Source organism: Poecilia reticulata, chromosome 20 (genome assembly GCF_904066995.2).
Source record: "Poecilia reticulata chromosome 20, P_reticulata-male-v2, whole genome shotgun sequence".
Taxonomy (NCBI): domain Eukaryota; kingdom Metazoa; phylum Chordata; class Actinopteri; order Cyprinodontiformes; family Poeciliidae; genus Poecilia; species Poecilia reticulata.
This window is the reverse complement of record NC_088849.1, coordinates 269,193-293,865: the sequence shown is the minus strand read 5'-3', so window position 1 is coordinate 293,865 and position 24,673 is coordinate 269,193. Positions and strand designations below refer to the sequence as shown.

General features: G+C 38.9%; 1 protein-coding gene across 4 annotated transcripts in view; it reads right to left on the bottom strand.

Annotated features, from left to right (window-relative positions):
• Nucleotides 1-24,673, bottom strand: part of steap2 (STEAP family member 2, metalloreductase) — a 58,086-nt gene that overhangs the window by 8,463 nt on the left and 24,950 nt on the right. The window contains exon 5 of one of the 4 annotated variants that reach the window (XM_081601608.1): nt 3,843-7,370. The exons of the other annotated variants lie outside the window; for them this stretch is intronic. Within the exon in view, the coding sequence (XP_081457734.1) occupies nt 7,173-7,370 (198 nt within the window). The 3' untranslated portion in view covers nt 3,843-7,172. Of the gene's footprint in view, nt 1-3,842; nt 7,371-24,673 lie in introns of those variants that run through there. 4 annotated transcript variants of the gene reach the window in all.

Here is a 24,673-nt window from a genome sequence, read left to right as displayed (position 1 = left end):
GCCGCCAAGAGGACTAAGGACTCCATATGTGGGTCATGCTTTGCCCCTGTGCCACCACAGCACCCTAGTTCAGATATATTTTAATGAGGAAATCAAAACACCTTGCGTGAGAGAATAACATTATAACTTGATCTAAAGTTAAAAAAATTGACTTTATATAATACTGCCCCTTTAAAAGAAATTTGAATTTGACGCCTTAAAATGAAGTCTCTGTTTCTTTAAGAAGCTCCTGCTCTTTCCGTCACTTCACCTTCAGTGCATAATCACAACATTTCACCTTTAAGCCGTTTACAAACTTTCTTTGGAGCATCGGACTGAGGAATAGTTAATATAATAAGCTCTGCAGATGCAAAGTTTCACCAGTTGTTTCCTTATTGCTGATGCTGTCAGTCTGGAGGAACTGAGAGATGAAGACACAGTGGACGGCTGGACGGCTGGACGGCTGCTCTGTAAGGCAGAAGCTTGGAAGGCTCAGGACTACAGCTGTGTTAGAGGTGGTAACAGGCCCACTAGCGCTTTTCACAGTAGAGTGGTTGCCGTTGGCAATAAGAATTTCTCAAACATGTATGAAAGAATTAAAGCAACACTCTAAGTATGTTTTTGAAGTTGGAATAACATTACAACATGATAAAAAAAGCTAAAAAATAAAAGCCGACCTTACGTAATACAGCTCCTTAATTTGTTTTTATCATGTAAATGAAAATATTATCTTAGGCTAAATAATTCATTTTAAAGCTCTTTCATGAAACTATCCCTAAGACAACTGGAGTGATCAATCTAGCAAAATTACTCCAAGAGCAAGAGCTCAAATAAAAATTCGATTCAAAAATACTTTATTGATCCCAAAAGAAAATTAAATAGGAGCTACTCCAACATGCTGCAACCCTGAGAGACACAGTTCTAGAAAATGAAACAGCTCTCTTTTGAAAATAAATTAAGTATGCTTTAAATATGCAGTATTTTTCTAAAGTACATTTTTAAAAACATACTTCTAACACTCTTTTAAAAAATCTATTTTGGTACACTTTCTAAAAGTAATTTTTTTTCTAAAATTTACTTTAAATTCTAATCGAATAGATTACTAAAATTATACTTTGAATAATCCTTTTAAAAATACATTTTGCATGTATTTGTGAAAAAATATACATTTTAAATGTACATTTTAAAAATATATTATATATCAACAATACTTTTCTGAAGTTGTACTTCTGGTAATATTTTTGAATAGGTTCTGTGTTATGGAGGACCAAAACTGACATAATAAATAAAAGAATAAATATATAAATAAAACAATAAATATATAAATAAAAGAATAAATATACAAATAAAAGTAGAAATATATGTATAAATATAAATATATTATATTTATATTTATATTATAAATAAATATAAATATATACATAAGAATAAATATATATTTTTATAAGAAATAAAAGCATAAATATATATTTTATTTTTCATTTCCCCTTAAACGAGTTTCCGTCAAGAAAAATAGATATTTTGCTTAGATTTTTTTTGCTTCTCCCTTTTCTGCTCGCTGTTTTTCCGTTTGATGTATTATTTGCAGTTTCATTTGCTCGCTGCATTTCTGCTGCATCGTTATGTTAATGAGGTGGGCTGCCTTCTATGTCCAGCTCTTCTACTATTGGTCAATAAACAGGGAAGAGAACGATCCGTGTGCAGATCGATTGTGAATGCCTGCCTACTTGGCGTTTTCGGCCTCAGTTCAACAGTCCTTGCCTCAGGAAACCTGACTGAAAAATTCACGGATACTCATTATCTTAAGGATACAATAAAAAGTAAGGTTAATAATAACAGCATTTAAGTGTTAGATAGCTGTTATTACTCATCGTCAATTCACCATTCTCTAACTCTGTATAAAATAAACAGCCTCCGATCGGAGAATAAACTAGCTAGCAGCAGCTTTAGCCAGTTGGGAAAATACATACACCGCTGTCTGTCAGTGCTGTAACGTTAAAAGTTTCACTAAAATCACTTGCATTTTCCAACACTGTTTAGAAAAGCATTTTAAATATTGATTTAAGCACCATCTGCCAAATAATTTACATATTCTGATGTGATTCATAATTTCTCCTTTTGTTTTGTTGTCCATCTTTCTCAACAGTAGCTGAACTAACAACCCACCATATCTGGGATGGTCCTGTTCCTCTGTCCATGGCAGGTTCAGTCAATCAGCTGTGGGACATCTGCTGCCTAGTCAAAGTGGAGTTAAATACTTTAACTGAGTTTCGGGAGCAGGGCCACGCCCAAACCACACTTCTAACTCTCCAAGCGGCCTATTTATACTCCGCTCACCCACTCTACTCAGTCTGTCGTGTTTCGTCAAATGTCAGACCTGTGACTTCCGCTACGATTACAAGCCTGTAATTCAACTCACCACTGAAAGCGACGTGGCTACCCAGCTCTTCCCTTCAGATTCAGACGATGTTCTTCAATATTCCTTCCGCCGCGGACATTCTTTTCCTCTTCCAGCAATTAGTCAGCTCCAAGTAGCAAACGCTGCATGCTCTTTCATCTTCCGTCTCGCACCTCATCAGCGCCGTTCCTACATCAGTCCGAGGTTCGCCCTCCACCTCCAACATTCCAGTTCAGCGAACGCAGAAGGCCAAGAGACGCCAGACAGCAGGCTCGTTCTTCCGGGGCACCGCCCAGAGCCATTCAGCTGAACAACACCAGCACTTCCTCACCTCAGCACTGCATCGCAGGCACATCAACCCATCCAAGTCTCAATTCCTCGCCTCCAACGCTCTCTACAGGAGAAACTAATCCTTTTCAGCCGCCCAGCAAGTTCAAGTCCGTTTCCTCATCCACGATCTCCGGTGACGTCATTTCCGACGCCGGCTCAGACCTCCACCCGAGTGCCAGACTCTTCTCGGATCACCGCGAACTTCCAGAGCCTCTCAGCCAAGCGTATCCTCATTTCAGCGTTCCTCCTCCGAAACTCAACAGTCAACCGCACCACCACCACCGAAGTTCAAACATCCCAGGCTCCCGCTTTGTCCAACAGCATCCTCGATGACGTCACCTGACAGCTCCCCCTAGCGGAGCCAGGTTGTATCACACACTCTGCCTGCATCCTCTCAGTTCAAAGACCCTTTCTGCATTGTAATTTCATTACTATAATCCCAAGCTTCTCAAAGTTCAAATTCATATAAAAAAAAAAAAAAAAGTTTGTCCACTCCATAATACCTCAGCAGGTCAGTAGTACATCTTCACTTGTCTTTAAGTTTACTACCAGTCTGAGCAGTAACGATTTACATTAGGTTTCACTCCATTCCCAAACTGACTACCATCCGCCCTCCGTTCACTTCTTCTCTCTTCGTTCTTCATCCCTCTAACATGCATAATCAAAGCTCCGTCCCTTTCATGCAATAACATACCATAACATCCCTCTCCCGCTTCACCATCATTTTCACCATCAAATTCTAACGATGTTGTCGTACCTTGGCAGGAAAGATACTCCGCAGCGATCTGTACTACACAAATCTGAAGAAACCTCTAACCAAGATGCTCGGGTTTCTCAGGCCGGGGATCATGCGAACATTATTCAAATAACCATCTCAAAAGCAAATCTCTACGTATTTCGGCAAAAGCCATTCAAGGATCATAAACTATTAGCAGTATTCGTAGTTTACTCTCCGAGCTTCAGGGAGCCAGAGCAGAGACCTTAGAACCATAGCCATGTGCTCTATATTCTAGGCTTTAGCCAAACACAAGCACAGCATTTCAGCTTAGCCGGAGCCATCCAAATTACCTCTAGTCTTCTACAGAACTGAACCAATCTTCATCAGGCCGTCGAACTTCTAGGTCCCCGACTCCGATGCTGCCACCCCAACAGACGACGGCAGAAGAGACGACTCTCTCAACAACAGAATCGTAGAGGACGTCCACATCTCGCTGCAAACCTCAAAGGAACTTCACATCAAGTATCCAGGTCCCTGGTCTGAATTCCATAGCTATCTCTTCATCATTCTTCACACGATTCTTCAATCTAGAAGATCAGGCTCCCATCTACATCGCATGCTCTCCGCAGCCCAGATATCAGGCAGTTTTCTACCATTTCATCAAGGGCCATACCGGGCTCTTTCAACCTGAATCGTACGTCCGCATTCACCCCTGCATGTCTTTCTCGCAGTTTATGTGGCACTCCTCTCATCCAGCAACTACTCGTACCATTACTCTCCCTCTCCATCCTCGTTTCATCCATCAATCCATCCATCCCTACATCACCCATTCACATCCCTCCATCCATCCCTCCATCCACTCACTGACTTATTCATTCATCCCATCGATCTATTCATTCATTCATCCACCCATCCTCATATCCATCCATTCACATCCCTCCATCCACTCACTGACTCATTCATTCATTCATTCATCCCATCGATCTATTCATTCATTTATCCATTCATTCATCCACCCATCCTCACATCCATCCATTCACATACCTCGATCCACTCATCCACCCACTGATTTATTCATTCATTCATCCATCCATCCTCATCCACCCATTCACATCTCTCCGTCCTTCCCCCATCATCCCTCCATCCATTCATCCACCCACCAAATTATTCAATCATTGATCCATCCATCCCTCTACCTGCATCCATTCATCCATTTCAGATCCATCCGTCCATCCAACCATCCAGATCTGCTCATCCATTCACATCCATCCATCCATCCATCCATCCATCCATCCATCCATCCATCCTCATTCTATACCTATCCACATTCATCCATCCATCCCTTTCTCTATACGACGAGAAACGGCTATCCCCCACCGCCCCTCCCCTTCACATCAACCCAAAACTCAGACATCAATCTTTCTCGAAAGCCCATCAACTTCCGAGGGCACCGACAATTGGGCCACGCCGTCCCATACCCGGGGGCAAGATGATCTGCAATACCTCAACGATCCCGGAAGCTCAGGCTCCAGCCGCAACCCGCCGCCCACCAATCCACGTCAGCTTCCTTGCAGGATTCTCCGACTCCAGTCCCAGTCCTCTCCCAGCTTTCCAGAACAATTTCTTCACTTCAAACCAAGGTGAACGCACTCACTCCTACCTCAGACATTATCCTAATGGAGAGTTTAATTCTCTCTTACGGATTCATCCAAGGGTTTCTCTCCCGCATAGACGTTCCAAATTCAATATCCATCCATCCATCCATCCATCCATCCATTATCTACTATCGTTCTCATCTCAATCGTCTCCTAAGCCCTAACTCAGTCATCTCACTTGTAGCCACGGAAGCCAAAAGTAGGCTAGATAAGATCACCAAATTCATTCGCTCAGCAAGCCAAGGCAACGGGCTCTCTAAAGCAGATATCACCCGCACTTCAAAGTCCTTTTCATTCACCCTGATTCCGACATTATCAGCACGTCTCAGGAAGGAGCTTCCAATTCAGTTTTACCTCACCTCCGTTCATCACGTAACCGCGAAACCACTTATTCTTCTCAATCGTACCCACTGAACAGTTTCTAACAGTTCCATGAACCATGCCATTCATATCACTCCTCAGAGAAACCTTACATTCCAGTCAACACCCCTCTCATTCAAGACTCACTCATCCTCAATTTCTCTAGCAAGGGCAAGTTTTCTCTCCTACAACGACTTCTCTTCAACCCGAAGACATCCAACTCCCTCCGACGCTTGGCAGCCAATCCAGAAACAAACGGACGAAACAAACAGCCTAGAATCCATTTCACCTCTCATTCAAATTCATCATTACGGCAGCGAAACTTTGTGGACACGATCAGCGTAAGAAGCTTACTTTTTCTATTCAGACTCATTCAGGTCTCAGCGCAGCATCAGTTAAAGGTTCGAGCAGCTCACATTCCAGTAACTCAGAACATCCCCATCATTTCCTTCAAATTCCGACTCTCAGCTTCAGATTCAGAAATTCACTAATCTCCGATCCCTCAGTCTTCTATAATGTCCAACCGACTCCCCCGTTCCTTTCTTCAAGCATAATTCTTTATCCACCCATACTCGTCAGGTATTCATCGTCATAACATTTAGACATCAGTCTTCAGAGTAGTTAACTGATCAGTTCGCTTCTCTCACCTACTTCATCTCTTCCATCCTCAACCCATATGAGCCCATCTTCGCATTCAGATCAGAAATTCAGCAACCATTTCTTCTCAAGGTCCACGCCTCACATCAGCATCCCATAATGCAGTCACTTAAGTCCGGCCCAAGCTATTTTAGTCAAGTCCAGCATCTCTCTCAAACCTGATTCCGCCTATTCTTTCACGTAGGAGCCGCCTCTTCAACATCTACTCAGGCTATCTCCTACAAGACGGTTCAAGTTTTAATTCGCCGGTCATCACAGGTGTACCTTTCACGCATCCGTATAACCTCAGTGATTTTTCGCAACCCATTTCTTTCTCATCTCAATTCAAATCAGAGCCTATGTTGGCTCGGGAATAAATAAGAGGAACCGCCTCCTGAAGACATACTCCCACTCAGAGTGTCCACATCCCAAGCCCTCCGTCATTCTCCCAGACGACCGAATCAAGATCGTCCATCCCTTCATCCCCTCATCCCCTCACCCTTTAATCCCTCTCCCCTTCCTCCCTAATGCATTCATAAATAAATCTTTAAACGTACAGGTTTGTGGCGTGGTCCTTGTTAGTGAAGTATCATGGGCCTCTTGATTTAAAAGGACAAACCAGTACAGAGCCTCTCTGCTCCTGCAAGTCACACTTGTTGGATGAACACTCACTACTGCTAGCAGCTGTTAGAAATGAAATCTTTGTGTATCTATTCTGTAGTTAATATCTACAGTATATGTATCTATTAATAAATGAATTGATGTTGTGTAGAGTTTTGTAAAAACTATTGTTAATAGCTTCTCTTGACTAATCTACATATGTGCTACTTTTACATTTAAATTGCTTCTTTTTGTAAATTTTACACATCTGGCAACAAAGTATGTGGAGGAGAAGAAATGCTAAAATTAAAGCTGCCATTGTGGAACAAAGACATAAAGTTTGTGACTGTTTCTTTAAAACATTTAATAATTATATTAAACACTGTACATGGTTACTACATTACACAAACATAATTACTACAGTTAACAATTTAAGTCATTGATAGAGAAAATGTAGTTACAAAAGACATATCAATTGTATTTCAACTGTATGTACTCAGGGTTTACAACTTAAGAAGACGTCCATGTTGGGTCCTTGGCGGATGGCAGCCTGCAGTGAACTGGTGGATGATGGAGACGATGCTATACTGTAGTGAGCAGTTTGAAGCAGAAGTCCCACCATGTGATCCACAGGGTTTTCCCAGCTGAGCACAAACTTCATGAACTTTGTTTCCACAGCAGAATCAAGTGTAACCTGTTAAAAGGGATATAAAGTTATTATTCCTATGTTATCAATTTTCTGCTGCCAAGTCTACAACCGCAGGAAGACAAAGTATAAGAAACTTTACCTTCTAATCATAACATTTGATAAATATTCATTGAAGAAATGTGAAGTTAATGAGCTAATATATATATATAAATATATATATATGCAGTGCAGTTCTAGGCATGACGGTCAGAAAGCTAAACAAATAACCCGCAAAATTATTTAAGTCTTCAAATTGCATGTAAGACGCTGGTTCTGCTCTCGCTGTTGAACAGCTGCTACGCGCTACAGGTAGTAATATTTCACAGACGGAGCGCCGCTTCTGCTCCACCTGGTAGTGACTCTCACACCGAACCTCTGTTTAAAGCTGCAGCATCTAACCTAAAAAAATGAATTCTACATACGTATTAAAATTTTCGCTGTCCTAACATGAGACAGATAATCTTTGAAAAAATGATCAATCTCCTCCCTGTTCTGCATAATTACTCTGCTCAGTCAGAAACAGCCAATCAGAACTAGCAGTAATCAGCTAGCCGCCATGCTATCAGGAAGTTTTCATTCAGTAACTCAGGATTGTTTATTGTAATGGATCCTGTATTTGACTTTGAATGTTAAGTTTTATACTTGAATTTTTTGGCAATGTTGAGAGGTTTTATTTTGACTCTTTGCATTATTTAGCCTCTTCAGAGCCTCCATATGTTATCAGTCTGTTAAAGATAGTATTATTGATAGCAGTACAATTTGCACAATGCCTGTTTTGTTTAGTTTTCTTCTTGGAAAAAGTTATTAAAAACAAGTTTTTGTCTAAATTAAGATGAATTCATGGTTCCTTTTTCCACATAATGTAACCGGTAGTGTTTATTATAAAAATAATAATAATTATGTGATCGGTATCGGTGATCGGCCCTCATGGGTGATCGGAATCAGTATCGGCAGGAAAAAACCTAATCGGCACATCCCTAATATATATATATATATATATATCATCACATTTCTCCAATGAAACGTTAATATCTATCTTAAAAAGCGTCTTCCTCCTCATGTCTTGATCGTAGCAGGAGTTTAACTTCTCAGGACGTGGTGGAGCAGCGGGTGTTTGGCATAACTGTCAAGTTTTGGACTTGTGGCTTCAGGTAATGTCGCTACTTAGCGGGAGGTGAAACGAGCGTTAGTGAGGAGGGTTTAATACGATCATGCATTTTACATGACGTGTGGCAACACCAGTCTATACTATAAACATCTGATTAAGATTAGAGCCTAAATACGTTCTATTCCCAAAACAGAAAGGCTACGTAATGTCAGCCAGCTAACAAATTACTATTGCTATCCTAGCATGTCAACTAACAGTTAGAAAAAACAAAAACACGTACCTTCGTAGTCAAACTGGTATCATTCAGCGAGGAATTTGTCCAGTTTAGATTATGTTGATGAAGAAAAATTGTTTGCAAATAGTAATATATCTTTAAATCGTATTTGTGGCAGCTGCTTTAGAGAAACAGCGTTAACTACACCCACCGGAAATAAAGATACACAGCTTCGAGTCAAAACGGAAGTTGTCTGACGTCATGTGAAGGCAGCCCACCTCATTAACATAACGATTAACATAGCGAGCAAATAAAACAGCAAATGGAAAAACAGCAAGCAGAAATGGAGAAGCAAAAAAAAATCTAAGCAAAATATCTATTTTTCTTGACGGAAACTCGTGTAGGGGGAAATGAAAAAAAAAAAAGCTTTTATTTCTTATAAAAATATATATTTATTCATTTATATATTTGTTTTATTTATTATTATGTAGGATATATATTTATTCTTTTATTTATATATTTCTACTTTTATTTTTATTATTTCATTTATTATGTTGGATAGATATTTATTTTAGTGATATGTTTATTCTTTTATTTATTATTATGTCAGTTTTGGTCCTCCATACTGTATATCCCGGGTGAAAAAATAAATATGCTAAGCATGTTCAATTTCAGCATACTTGGATATTTGAGGATACCTGAAGCCAGACTAATCATCAGCATACTTGAAGTGTGTTATTTTGGAACAACTAATTTTGTATATTTTAATAGTAATTCAATTGTAGAAAAGCACAATTTAAAGTGTACTAAGTGTACTATCACATTTTTTTGGAACAACTAGTTATATACTTAGTATTCTTTAAGTACACGGCTTATATAAATGTGCTTGATTTGTACATCTTAACTATTTTTGTGATCAAATTACATTTAAAATATATTTAGAATGTCTTCTAATTTATTTATTATATATATATGTGTGTGTATAAGGAGGACATATTCTGTAATGTAATGTCACTTCTTTCTTGATTTTTTTAGATTGTTTATTTCCATTTAACTCTTCTTCCAGTTTCTTTTAAAGTTTGCTTGGCTGTGAACACAAGTTTGAACTCAGTCACATGAAATAAGTCTAGATTTTCCTATAATTGTTTTTTTCTTGGGATTTGTGTAGTGTGATCACAGTATGCTCCAGTTATACTTTTGGTTTACTATAATTGCTAATAAAGTACACTTTTAGTTACTTAATGTCTTTTATTATTATTCTTTGCCACTTTGTACATTACATGCTTCATACACACATCAGTACTGAAAACACATCAGGTACACAGAAAGATCCATTACAACACACTTTACAGGTGAAACTAATTACATTGTGCTTTCAATATATTACCATTTTTAAAGAGTACATTGCCAATATACTATCACAGGATTGTACAAATTAATATATTCAAAGTTTACAGACAACATGCTTATTAAAATTAGCACAATAAAACAATAGGTACACTTTGGAGGAAATGTGAAAACTGTTTCACCAAGGACAGAGAATTGTTTTAATCCAATGTCACAGTATTACTGCAGACAAACTGACATTTCTCCTTCCTAAGAACAGTAAGGATCAACGCCAGAACTTTCCCATTCACTGGACCACTGTACTTTATAGAAACCTACAAAAAAAGAACAATATAGGAATTAAACAGAGAAAGCATTTGTATTTTAAAGAGTACAGAAAAACAGCAAAGAAAAAAGTAAGAAAAATTTTAAGACGTTGTGGACTTTTGGTTAAAAGTGTATTTGCTATGTATGTGACATCATCAGAACTGATGATGATTGATACAGGATGCCTGGGGTGAAGAAAAACATTTCTGGATAACGGCACCCCAATTCACACTTTTGGATCGAGGTTGGTGACTATGTGTTTCAATGGACGTCAGTTTTATTGGTACTTTCTGATAGTTTCTGTGTCTTTACCTATTTTGGGTGCAGATTTTTTGTGTGCTTTTAGGTTATTTGTGCATGTTGCTAATAGCTGCTTAATAGATGGCGTGTCATTTGATACGGGCCTCGTTGGCGGTCCCGGTCATCGACCTCTCGCCAACATGTTTGCCACAGGTGATGAGTATCAGCGTCTGTTAGCAGAGTTCCCATCTTAAACAGTTCCCACATTTTCTTCTACCGTGGCTAAGCATGGGGTGGAACATTGTATAACTACGGTCAGTCAACCGGTTTTTGCGCGAGCGCGCTGCCTAGGTACCGCTAAGTTAGTGATAGCGAAAGAGGAGTTTGCAAACATAGAGTGTCTTGACATTGTACGGCGCTCTAAAAGTCCATGGGCGTAACCCTAACCCTAACTCTTGCACATGGTTCCCAAGGCAGACGGGGGTTGGCGACCCTGTGGGGATTTCCGGCACCTTAACAATGCAACCAGTATCGACAGGTACCCAATTCCTCACATTCAGGACTTTTCTGCCTGCCTGGTTAGATCAATTGTTTTCTCTAAGGTGAACTTGGGAGGAAGCTACCATGAGGTTCAAGTGCATCCCTTAAAACCTGGCTAACCTCGGCCTTGGTCCCTACTAGTTGGCATTGGCAGGTTTTTGATGCAGTTCATTCCCTTTCACACCCGGACATTAAAGCTTCTGTGAAAGCTGGTAGGGGCAAAGTTTGTGTGGCCAGGACTCCATAAAGTTGTATGGACACAGGCCAGTGTGCCAAGGTGCAACAAAAGTTTGAACATGTGCATGTGGAATTTGTGGGGCCGTTGCCACCTTCCAGAATTTATACCTATCTTCTGACAATGGTGGACAGAACTACTCAGTGGCAAGAGGCAGTTCCACTGTCATCAACCACTTCGGTTGATGTGTCTCTGGCATTTATTTCCTCCTGGATGTCCCGGTTTGGTGCCATTTGACTTGACCTCTGACAGAGGTCACCAGTTCACTTCAGAGTTGTGGACTACAGAGAGACTTGGGGTTAAACTCCACCGTACTGCTGCCTACCATGCGGAGGCCAATGGTCTTTGTGAGAGGTTCCACCGCACAATGAAGGCTGCATTGCGGGTCTCGTTGGTGGATAATGGCTGGATAGATCACATGCCTTGGGATTTGTTAGGCCTGCATTTGGCTCCAAAAGATGACCTGTGGTTTTATTCAGCTGAGTTGGTCCTGGCCCAGCCTTTGAGGATTCCAGGGGAATTTCCTACAGGTCCAGCGGGTACGAACGATTCCCAGGAAAGTAGAACAGTTCTAATTGGGGAATCTAGATCTTTTGCCCTGTTAGCAGCACATTAATCCCTTCCACAGGTGCTTGTGCCAAAGGACCTAATGTCTGCCGAGTATGTATATATCTGCTATGACTTCATTCCCCTTACGATGGTCCATTCCATATTTTGGAGAGGGGACCTAAGGAGTTTTTGGTGGCGTTGGGGTAATCTGGAGAGTATTTCGGTGGACTGTTTGAAGCCAGCTCATGTGTTACCAGGAGATCCAGTTGAGTTGGCTCAGCCACCTCGCCGTGGTCGTCCCCCAGTTTCTTTACTCACTCTTCCGAGGTTTTCCCTTACAGCTGGTTTGTCCCCCTCAGGTAGACAGTTTGGGAGCAGTTGATCCGGAGAGTTTCTTTCACCTTCAACCTGCTCTTGTGAAGAGAAGCCGTGGTGGCCACCTTATTAAACTCCCTTAACGCGGCATTTTTGACATCCTAGAGAGCCCCCCTGACTCTAGGCATCTTATTACAAGAATTATACATCTATTTGGTGACCGCACTGTGGCACACACCACAAAAATCAGGGAGGCATGGGGAAACGAGCTGGGAATAACAATCCCTGAACCTTTGTGGAACAGGTGCCTTTCCAAAATCTGTTCTTACTCAATAAACAGCAGACATCAATTAATTCAGTTTAAAATCACACATCGGTTACACTATTCAAAAGTCAGATTGTACAAGATTTACCCCTTTGTCTCCCCAATGTGTCACAGGTGTAACATGTCAGAAAGCACACTGTCTTGTGGTTTTTGGTCTTGCCCTTCACTAACTGGTCTATGGTTGAAAATATTTGATTGGTACCCCTCCTAAGGGTTATGTTACTCACATAAGGCCAGGGGTGAAAGTAAGGGGGTACGGTAGGGCACTGTGTACCCCTAAAAGATTTAGCGGGGGTACACAGTACCTGCAAGAGAGGGGAGCAGCTGTCTGCTGTAAAAACATCAATGTGTTCACCGTGCAGTTGATCCACTAATCCAACTAATCAGCAGTGACTGATTAGTTTTTCAAGAACAATCTAAAACACGACTTAATCAGTTAATAAATAACTTTTTTCTCATTTCATATCATTTCTGAACTATTCGTGCTTTACTAGAGCAGCGGTGCAATATGTCGATCGTGGAAGGTTTTGAGTCGATCTCGGCATTAGGTGACAAACTGAACACCGTCAGGAGGCTGAGACCAACACGTCCTCTGACTCCTTATCAAAACGTTCAGAACTTTATTAAAGAACAACAAAAAATCAATAAGACGTGTTCAAATTAATGACCCAATGACAATAATAACCTCAGTAATTACTGTTTCAACAAGGTGTTACACAATTCTGTGCGTTTCGGTTCCATTACCAAAATAACTAGCAGAGCAGGAGTTTAAAATTAACTAATCAACCACCGCTGTGTTCAGGGAGGCTTATTAATGATTGCAAAGTAAAGGACTGAATGTTATGTTTTTAACGTAATCTCTGGTCGGCTTGTGGAGCGCAGGAGGTTGCCATGGCAACCGGTGTGCTTAAACAACAGAGAGAGGCGGAGAGTAAAAGGGTGTGAGTGGTTTAGAGTTGATCACCTGTTCAGGTTGTTTTACCGTTGTCTTGGCTCATCACAGCCGCTGTAGTTTCTGAACATTAAGTAAACGACAAACTTGGACTAATTACCTCGTTCTTTGTGAATACAAGTCATTTACAACAAGCATCAAACACGGTAAATATTTTTCATTAAGTATTTAACAAACAAATGGCTTCTACCGCGATAATTATGTGAAATTAAATTGTCTAATATAAAAAATAGTTTGGTGCTGTCGGGCTCAGAGTCTGAGAGGCTTTTCCTCCAATATATTTTTTGTCTCTCTTATTTAGTGGAAATATTGATGTTGATTAGATTTTCTCCAAAATAATAACCCTTTTCAACCTTTATAGTTCCACTGTTGAAAATGAGGCTCTAACATTCACAAATGACAGTGAAATAAAATCCAGTCCAACATCTGGTTTGAGGTGATTCCTCTGGAACCTGTTGGAGGAAAAATATCCCAACTTCAGACGATGAGCTTTAACCTAACAGAGCTCTGTGGTTCCTCCTGTCAGTATGAGAGTCAGGGTGAGGAGGCGCCATGTTAGGAAGAGAAGTGGAAGCTGCAGGATCTTCAGAACAAACAGGTCATGATGCTGAAACAATTCCAGAACAATGATAAGACAAAGTTTTACACTGGACTCCCCAATGTTTTAGTTTTGATGCAGATTTTTGAGCTGTGTGAATCACCTTGCCTATCGATTTAATGTGTCAACAGCCACTGCGTCTTGAATTTGTCTTAGAATAATTCATGTTCTCCATGAATTCTTAATAGAGTGGCCTGAGTAAAAAGTAATCCAGTCAACTATGCCATGTCATTCAGAAAGGCCTTTGGACTAAAAGTTGAAGTGATTTTGGACTGTTGCAGGGGCGGATCTAGCGGGGTGCCAGGGGTGGCAGTTGCCACCCCAAACAAGAGCCTCGCCACCCCAGCTAGCGACAATGAATTCAATAAATAGTTATGGCAAATCGGACATTAAGCGCATGAAACTCTTTTTTCCCCGACAACATTGAATGCAACACAATGTAACCTGACACCCACTGCTGAGTAGCGGGAAGTGCGAGAGAAGGACAGAGCGTTAGCAGCATTGATAGATGTATATGTTACTGGACTGGACATTATGTGATTTATCGTAAGTCACACATGATGCGCCATTTCTGTCCATTGAGTCAGGAATATCGGTGGTCAGGAAAATACTACAATCACGCAAATAATCAGAACAACGGACGCAATGTTTAGTAGTTAATTCAACCATAGATAATGGTAATAAGGGCTTCAGATTTCACAGGTGAGGAAAACTTTTAATTTAAAGAAAAGATTGAACAAGTGAGCAGTGGGTCAGTTATACTAGCCTAACTGTTAACCTGCTACTGACTTTGATAACCTTAACATGTGCTGCGCAGTTCGGTGTGTTTTGGTTCCGTTAGCACTAAAACAGGTCAACCCGTCCACCACGTCATCAGTAGAGCAGCTGTTTAAATCAGCTAATCAACCGCCGCTGTGCTCAGGCGAAAACTTATTAATAATCACAATACAGACATTAAGCCTGAAAGCATAATGTAACAGACTGAATGTTCTGTTTTAGTGTTTCTGCTACTTTTTTATGTGGGAAATGTTTGTATTTTGGTGTTGATTCTCCTGATTGGTAATCTCTACTCTATGTGCTCGTTGAGCTGTTGTCTGTCAGTTGCCATGGCAACGGGTCATGTGTAATACCAACATACAGAGTGAGAAAAGGCAGAATAAAAGTTATTGGAGCCATTTTTTCTTTATTTCATTATATACTTGAATTTTGTTACTTTATTCTTACATTTCTATTTTTTGTACTATTTACAGAGTTTATTTGTAGGTTGATAATTGATTTTATTTATTTTTTTGTTTTATTATTTTCTTATTTATTTTCTAAATTCAGACAGGAAGTAATGTGGGTCAGTCCACATAGATAAGTGCAGGGGCCTGGAGAAGGACCAGCAGGCATTTGGGTTTGGGGCCGATGGTTTTTCAGAGTGGTAGCATGAGAACAAATGAAGGTTTGATGTCTGTAATTGTTTGGTGAAAGAGGAAAATAAATCACCAAGAACAATCAATAAGTTTGGACATTGAACCTTGTTTTGCCCGTGTCTAGAATCATGACCCCAGTGCCTCAGTAGTGGCTTGGTGGAACTTTTATTGGATGTTTGGCTTTGCGAACAGTCAGAAGTGGTTCTGTTTGGTTCTTCACCTGTTTATCAGCTTTATTGTACCTTTATTGTGGCGCCACTGCAGCTGCTGCAATTCCTAAAACAAGAGACAAAAACTGAGCTAATCCCCTGTGTTCTAAAAACATGGTGATATTTATAACAGTTGTCAAACTACGGCTCCTACAGCATATTTAAAATACAACGATTGACCAATATAAGTAGAAATTCGCCCCTTCTTGTATCTTGACAGAACTAACAGAAACTAAACTGTTTGATAAATTCTCCATGATATAAATCTATAAACATCAGTTTTCTAATCTTTATTTTAAGTCGAAAAACAAATGATGGCGCTACGAATAGTTTTGTGATAGATTTGTCCTTGTCCTGTATTGGGATAAAATGGTTTTCTGGACACAATGCATGTCAATTGATATGCATATCAGTATCAATTAGCAGGAGAATGAAAGATGTGAAAATAATTAACTATACTACATTAAGAAATTGTATTTAAGCCTCGGTGCTACATGAAGCTCATTTTGAAACAATGCAAGTTAAAAACAATATTCCGTATTGTTTTTAATACAAAATATTAAAAACTATATATATATATGTTGCCACCCCTGAAAAAGTCCCTGCCACCCTCTTGCCACCCCATAAATATTTTTCTAGATCCGCCCCTGGACTGTTGTGAAGTATTTCTTGAAAAGCCAACCAATTTATTAACAAGAGCACAAACCTGGTCCAATTATAAGCATCACAATACAGTAAAATTTCTTATTGGCATATGTTACTTACATTTCAAAAGCATGGGGAGAGAGGACCAGTGTGGTATCTTGAACAAGCTGGTACTTGGAAATATTGTGCTTGAAGATCGGGGCTTCACTGTTGAACAGTGTAGGATTTTTCTGTGCTTCAGTTAAACAAGGAAACTTGCAAGTGTTCGTATTCATGTAGAAAGGATAATAGGGCTAGTTCGAAGAAAATATCAGATTTTGCCGAGTAAGGCAAAATCCCATAATTTTGCCCTACGGTCAGTAGATTTGACAGCATGTTGTTGTCAAATCTACTGACTCACATTGGTTGACAAAATTGCTGTAATTTGCTGTGCACTGTCCAACATCTCAGAATCTATTGATCCTCTGGAGTAATTTAATGTTCCTTTTGGAAGAAATTAAAATGTTGAATGATTATACTGTTGTTAATCTTCTGAAATTAATTAAAAGAAATTAAATTACTAATATTGTTAATATTTGTACATATTTATTGTTCAGAAAGAAATTTGAAAATTCTACAATTACCTTGAATTTTGTTATTCAATGAACTCTGTAAACACCAACCCTTGTGAACATTTCAGATAAGATGACAAATATTATTTGCTATGTAATGAAATACATGCAAGAACATTTTTTGAAGTTGACTCATTTTGCAATATTTGTGAATTATGACATTTGTATGTGCCATTATTTAACACGTATCAGGACACAGTTGAAATACACAATCCAATTTCGTATTATCATTAGCAATATTCTCTTAAGGCTGATTCAGGTCAAGCATGGTTGTATGGTAAGCAACAAAACCTGAAACTGAAAGATATATTAACACAGAAAAGAATATGAGGAGACACGAGTAAGACACACAAGCAGAACAAAAAGCTGAAAAAAAGAACCTGAAATCAGCCATAACGGATAAAAACGCAAGAGAGAAAAATCACAACATAAACAGGAAAAGGCCCACAGCAGTGTTGTGGTCAAGACCACCTAACCCGAGACCAAGACGAGACCAAGACCAGAGCGTATCGAGGCCGAGACAAGACCAAGACTTTTAGGGTCCGAGACCGAGTCAAGACCAGCGGCCCGCGCTACATGATACGATAAAATGTGAAATATGATCAAAATTACTTCTCAAATTGATCTGAAAGATCCATATTCCCATAAAAACACCTAGATATTAAATACTTAATACATTTAACCAATGTTAAAAGCAGAACAAACTCTTTGATCTGCTTTGCTTCCATCTCTGTGCTACGATCTGAGGTGGTCTCGTGCCATCCCTAAAAAGATAACGCCCTGGGTGTTTGTCCATGTTGCTCATGTCAGAAACCACCACTGTGTCTGCGCCATTAAACATAGCAATTAAGGTAATGCCCTGACACTCAATTATGAACACTGACCAAGGAGCAACAAAGAAGTAACCAAGCACAAGACGCTCACCATGACTGTTCTCTCTCTCTCTCCCGCTACATGAAGCCAGGCAGTCTGACACCATGGCAGACATTACAGCTGCCACTTTGAATGAAAACAATCAAAGAGCAATGTGCATGCTCTGTGTGCTCTTTCGTTCTTGTGTTTTATTTATTTGTTAATTAAAAAATATCAATGTACATAATTAAATAAAATAATGATAGCTATTGCAGTGTACGCAGAGGATTACAAGAACAAAAAAGAGTATTCTGTCAGGTCAGCATACGCTATCAGATCGTCATACGCTTAGCACAAACTCACGGCTATATCTGTCAGACACGTCATTACCACATGATTTTATTTAATCAGCAACATAGAATTATGACGTAGATCATCATACACTTTATTCTCCTCATCCTGACTTCGCTGTTAAGTGATTAATGAGTTTTACACGGGCGTGTGTTGTAGTTGACTGCAGCTGTAGCCAGACCTTGCTTTAAATACACTTTGAAACCACGACAACGCATGTATATCCATATAGTTATCATGGAAAACAATTTAATGACTTATTTTTGTCATAACTTGTTGCGTATGGTGAACTGACAACTTCTCTGACGGTCGGACTTCTTAATGCGCATGCAGGCATGGTACTCACTGCATGTGTGCTCTGCATGTGTGCTATTCTGACAGCATATGGCAATCTGATAGAAGGACACTCCAGTCCTATATAATAAGTAAAGCAGTGGTTCTTAAACTTTTTTGAGGTACCGAACCCACCAGATTCATATGTGCATTCACTGAACCCTTCTGTAGTGATAAATAAAATATAATTTTTTTTTTCCAAATTCAAGACATTTGACCCAACTAGACAATAGTTGGGTCACTTTAAGAAGATCACTAAGTCTTCTTAAGAGGTAGCGTCTTTGAGAGCAGTTCTTCAAAATATAGTCAGTGTTTTCAGCACAGCTGAGCTGACTGTCCAGGAACGACCCAAGGTATTTAAAATTTGCCACAGTTTCAACAGGTTGGCCATCGAGAGAAACTGGAACCACTTTAAGGTCTTGTTTAGATAATTTAATTAGCTCTACATTCTTAACATAATGAAAAATGTATAATAAATAATAAAGACTTTGCAGTATTCTGATTTAGTAATGTAATTATATTAGTTGTGTTACCACCCCCACGCCACTAGAGGCAGTACCAACCCCGAAAAGATGCGACTAGGAGCAGATTTAGAAGTTCACCGAAAGCTACAGAATTTGGTCAAAACTGTGAGCTTTGCTGAAGTAATTAAAGACACAAGTTCAAATCCATGCTGAGAGTGGAACTCCTTCAATCAGGGCTCCTCCACAGCTCTGATTGGCTAAGCAATGTAACGTGATCCTCTGCAGCAAGTGATGGCAAAGCTGGGCGTCATCACGACTTTACACAAGTGTGTCTTTACCTCCGTGGCAGAGGCTCCGCCGCACCCCGGAAACTTACTCATTGAACCCCTGGGGTTCGATTGAACCCAGGTTAAGAACCACTGAAGTAAAGAGACAAGCAGAAGAATTGTACTGCTCCTGAATGTCGCATCACTATATTGCAGACTTTTGGACACAGGGTTGTCCCATATGTGCGACAAGTCAGTCAACATCTCCACACAATAGTTCAGGGCAGTGAGTGACAACTTTTTTTATCACAAATGCTTATGTGTCTCTGTACAGCTAGCTTTGCTAACATCACGTCAACGAAGCTTACCTTTCTTTGAGCTCTTTGAGACCGGTCTCAAGACCAAGACCGATCTCGAGTACTACAACACGGGCCCACAGTCATTTGCTTTGAGAGCAACAATTTCCACCACCTGTTCAGGGAAGTCAATGAAATTAAGAGGCAGACCCCAGGGATTATTAACAGAGTTGAGGGAGTATACACCTTTCCCCACACCTGGGATGTTGTCCTATGCAGGGTTTGTTCCACTGTTAAGAATGTTTTAATCTGAACTAGGTCTTAAAAGGTCATGGAACGTCAAAATCCTTTTTATAACGGGGGGGAAATCAATGTCCCACAAAAAACAACGCCATCCACAAAACTACAGCTACATCTTGTGAGTTATACTAGCAGCATAATGATTCGACGAAAAAAATGATAGTTGTAATATTCATATTTTGAGGTGCTCAAAATCTGCAATGCAGTGATTAGAATTTCTCGAGAAATAGTTTTTACCTTGATTTCACAAACACCTGCTACATGACAGTCACATGAAACGACTCCATCTGGTGAGGCTCCCATGTACGGCCACATTCAGTTTAACCAGCCCACTGACCATGCAGGAGAACCCCTCATGGTCCACACTTTGGAGTTGTTCATACTGTTGTCGGGCTGTTGCTTCAAATTTACTTGTCTCCTTCTCTACAGCTTGTACCTGAGGAACACCGAGTTCCTCATAACTGAAGTCCCTGCATGCTGCCTGCAGTTGTGCTGGAGATAGCTGCGAAGTCTCTGGTCTTGGGTATGCAGAGAGATTTTGATAACAAGGAGACACAACTGTACATACGTCTCAGAATCTTTCTCTACTTTTGGACAGAAATGGATTTGTGTTGTACAACTCTCAGGTACCTTGCCTGCAGAGGTGGCCAAAAAATGCATCAATGTAAAAGTGTATCTAATTGTTATAGAAAATAAAATGAATATAAATAATGCATCTATTTTACACATAATTTTTCTTTGAGGAATATAACTAATTGACAAACATGCTTACCTGTCCTCCCTGCAATAGCATCATCTAATTTATTCTTCTGTGATCTTGCGAACGCAAAATCAATATTGGCAACAGGTGCAGCTGGTATCTGAAGTTACAAAGCAGATACAGTTATCTTAATAATATTAACAAAACGAATAAAACCATAATATTTGCAACAAATCAATATACCTTTTTCATGTGTGATGGCATTAGCCATTTACACTTCTCTGTGGTACGCAAGGCCCTTTTGTTCATTTTCACCCCAAGCCTCTGTTGCAGCTCCCACGTGAGAGCAAGATTTGACAGTCTGAAAAAAGAATATGCAATAATATCAACATTACTAGTATTTAGCCGAGCTATTCCCACTGAGATGAGTCCTGGACAGAAAATAAGAAAATATAATGTTTACTTGTGGAACTTTCATGCTTAAAAAAAAGGAAAAGATAAATGAATTAAATATAACCTACCCAGCCATATAGTCACAGTGAGCTGTGACTGTTTTCCCACTGTCTGGCCACAAACCATGTTTTTAATGGGGTTTCTGTCGATCGCTGCGAATGGTTGACCTATATTGTAGAAATGCAGTATGACTCAACATTAACATACAACTCTAGCATGAATTTGGGTACACAGAAGCTTAATAAATTGTTTACAAGTAGATCCAAGCACATAGAAATAACAACAATGCTACTTGTTGTTTACGGTAGCATTGTTATCATAGACTAATTACTTAAAATGGCATAACTCACTACTCACCCAGGCAGAAACAAGTCGACAGCCATTTAATGCTTCTTTGGATCCTAAATGGTTGACCCAACCTGAAACTAAATAAGTGTATGCTTCTAGACTTTTGAAAGCTTTCATTTGGCTCGTGGTATAGCATGAGGTCTGCAGCACCAGATAGTTGGTTATGTCGATTGCCTCCATGCCAGGTAAATACTCCAGATTACATGGCAAGTCTTTGTTAGCTAGACAATATGGATCATATCCTAAATGTAACCGTATTTTTTCGATACCTCGCCTTGGCGAGCCCATTTAGGGCATTATGGAATGTTTTTTGAACTGGAGAAATCCACTTCCTGCCCTCCATTTGCATTTCACATGTCTGAAACCCAGCAATAGAGACAGGAGCTTCAAAAATGATCAAGGAGCTGCTGGTATTCGTAAAGAAAAAAGTAGCAGCTGAACAAACACTGCAGAGGACTGATCAGAGATCAAACAGAGGAATTACAGAAAAAACTGCTGAGACAACTAATGTTCAAAACAAAACATCTCACAGTCCCATTTCTTGTTTCAAATAAAACTTAGTTCAGATAATGCATTTCTACGGAAGTGCATTGCTATCACGCAGAAATTTTTTTTCGAATGCTATCACATTATAACGTGATACGTATTTTGTAAAAACGTGATACGTATCTTGAGAGATTTAAAAACCTTTTCCATCTGGAATACCGCCACTTCCTGGACTTAAAATGATCATGTTTTTACAATATGTATAGCAAGTCTTTACAAGATACTAAGACGTTTTTACAAAATATGTGTCACGTTTTTACAAGATACTATCACTTTTTTACAAGATACTATCACCTTTTTACAAGATACTATAAAGTTTTTACAAGATCGCTATCACGTTTTTACAAGATATGTATCACGTTTTACAAGATACTATCACATTTTTACAAGATACGCATCACGTTTTTAAAATGGCATAACTCACAAGATACTATCACGTTTTTACAAGATACTATCACGTTTTACAAGATACTATCACGTTTTTACAAGATACGATCACGTTTTACAAGATACTATCACGTTTTACAAGATATGTATCACGTATTACAAGATACCACCACATTTTTACAAGATACTATCACCTTTTTACAAGATCGCTATCACGTTTTTACAAGATATGTATCACGTTTTACAAGATACGCATCACGTTTTTAAAATGGCATAACTCACAAGATACTATCACGTTTTTACAAGATACTATCACGTTTTACAAGATACTATCACCTTTTTACAAGATACTATCACGTTTTTACAAGATATGTATCACGTTTTTACAAGATATGTATCACGTTTTACAAGATACTATCACGTTTTACAAGATACTATCACGTTTTTACAAGATACTATCACGTTTTACAAGATACTATCACGTTTTACAAGATACTATCACGTTTTACAAGATACTATCACGTTTTTACAAGATACTATAAAGTTTTTACAAGATCGCCATCACGTTTTTACAAGATACTATAAAGTTTTTACAAGATATGTATCACGTATTACAAGATACTATCACCTTTTTACAAGATACTATAAAGTTTTTACAAGATCGCTATCACGTTTTTACAAGATATGTATCACGTTTTTAAAATGGCATAACTCACTCACAAGATACTATCACGTTTGTACAAGATCGCTATCACGTTTTTACAAGATATGTATCACGTTTTTACAAGATACTATCACGTTTTACAAGATACTATCACGTTTTTACAAGATACTATCACGTTTTACAAGATACTATCACGTATTACAAGATACTACCACATTTTTACAAGGTAACCATCACGTTTTTACAAGATCGCTATCACGTTTTTACAAGATATGTATCACGTTTTACAAGATACTATCACGTTTTTACAAGATACTATCACGTTTTTACAAGATACTATCACGTTTTACAAGATACTATCACGTTTTACAAGATACTATCACGTATTTACAAGATATGTAGAACGTATTACAAGATACTACCACATTTTTACAAGGTAACTATCATGTTTTTACAAGATGCGTATCACGATTTTAAAATGGCATAACTCACTCACTAGATACTATCACGTTTTTACAAGATACTATCACGTTTTTGCAAGATACTATCACGTTTTTACAAGATATTATCACTGTTTTTACAAGATTTTATCACGTTTTCAAAATGGCATAACTCACTCACAAGATACTATCACATTTTTACAAGATAACTCACGTCTTTACAAGATACTATCACATTTTTACAAGATATGTATCACATTTTTACAAGATAACTCACGTTTTTACAAGATACGTATCACGTTTTTACAAGATACGTATCACGTTTTTACAAGATATGTATCACGTTTTTAAAATGGCATAACTCACTCACAAGATACTATCACGTTTTTACAAGATACTATCACGTTTTTACAAGATACGTATCACGTTTTTAAAATGGCATAACTCACTCACAAGATACTATCACGTTTTTACAAGATACTATCACGTTTTTACAAGATACGTATCACGTTTTTAAAATGGCATAACTCACTCACAAGATACTATCACGTTTTTATAAGATACAATCACGTTTGATAGGGGATTTGAGGCATAGCGCAAAAAAGTAAGATCGATATCTGACTGCTGCAGAAGGCCCAATATAGGCATTTGCCATGATCATAGTATTCTTAATTAAAGCAGAATAAACACGTGTTGTCAGTCTGGTACTCAAGGGCCAAGAGAGTGACAGCAGCAGTATGCAAGGTGTGATTCACCAGAAGTCTCTCTTGACTGTAAGGTACTGACAATGATATACACTTTTTAGATACCACATGCATGTACATTGGGTTGCTGGTAGGGTTATGAATACCTAAAGTCTGCAAATACCCTGCAAATACTTAGAACTGCCTGTTTTAATTTTTTTTACTGTAAATATATATGAATATGCATTAATACATAGTGAAAACTGTGTTAGCATTAACACAGAAGCTAATATCTATAATCGTCTTATCTCTGCTATTTGGTATTCAGCCAATCAGTGCCAAGGAAAATAAATGGAGCACCTGGATTGCCTAATTTGCAAATGCCAGTCGATACCGTGTCAACTGGCAATGTGCTTGTGTGCTTGGTATTTCATCTTCCCAAGCTGCATTTTCTTTACAATATCTTAGATATGTTCTATGAACAAAATCTGTGAATAAGAGATTTTCCACCAAAAATTTGGAGTTAGCGGTACTAAAGAAAAATCCATGAATAGGTGAATACAAGAATCCTGAACCATAAGCAGGTGGGATCCACTTAGGGTTGCCACCTTTCAGAA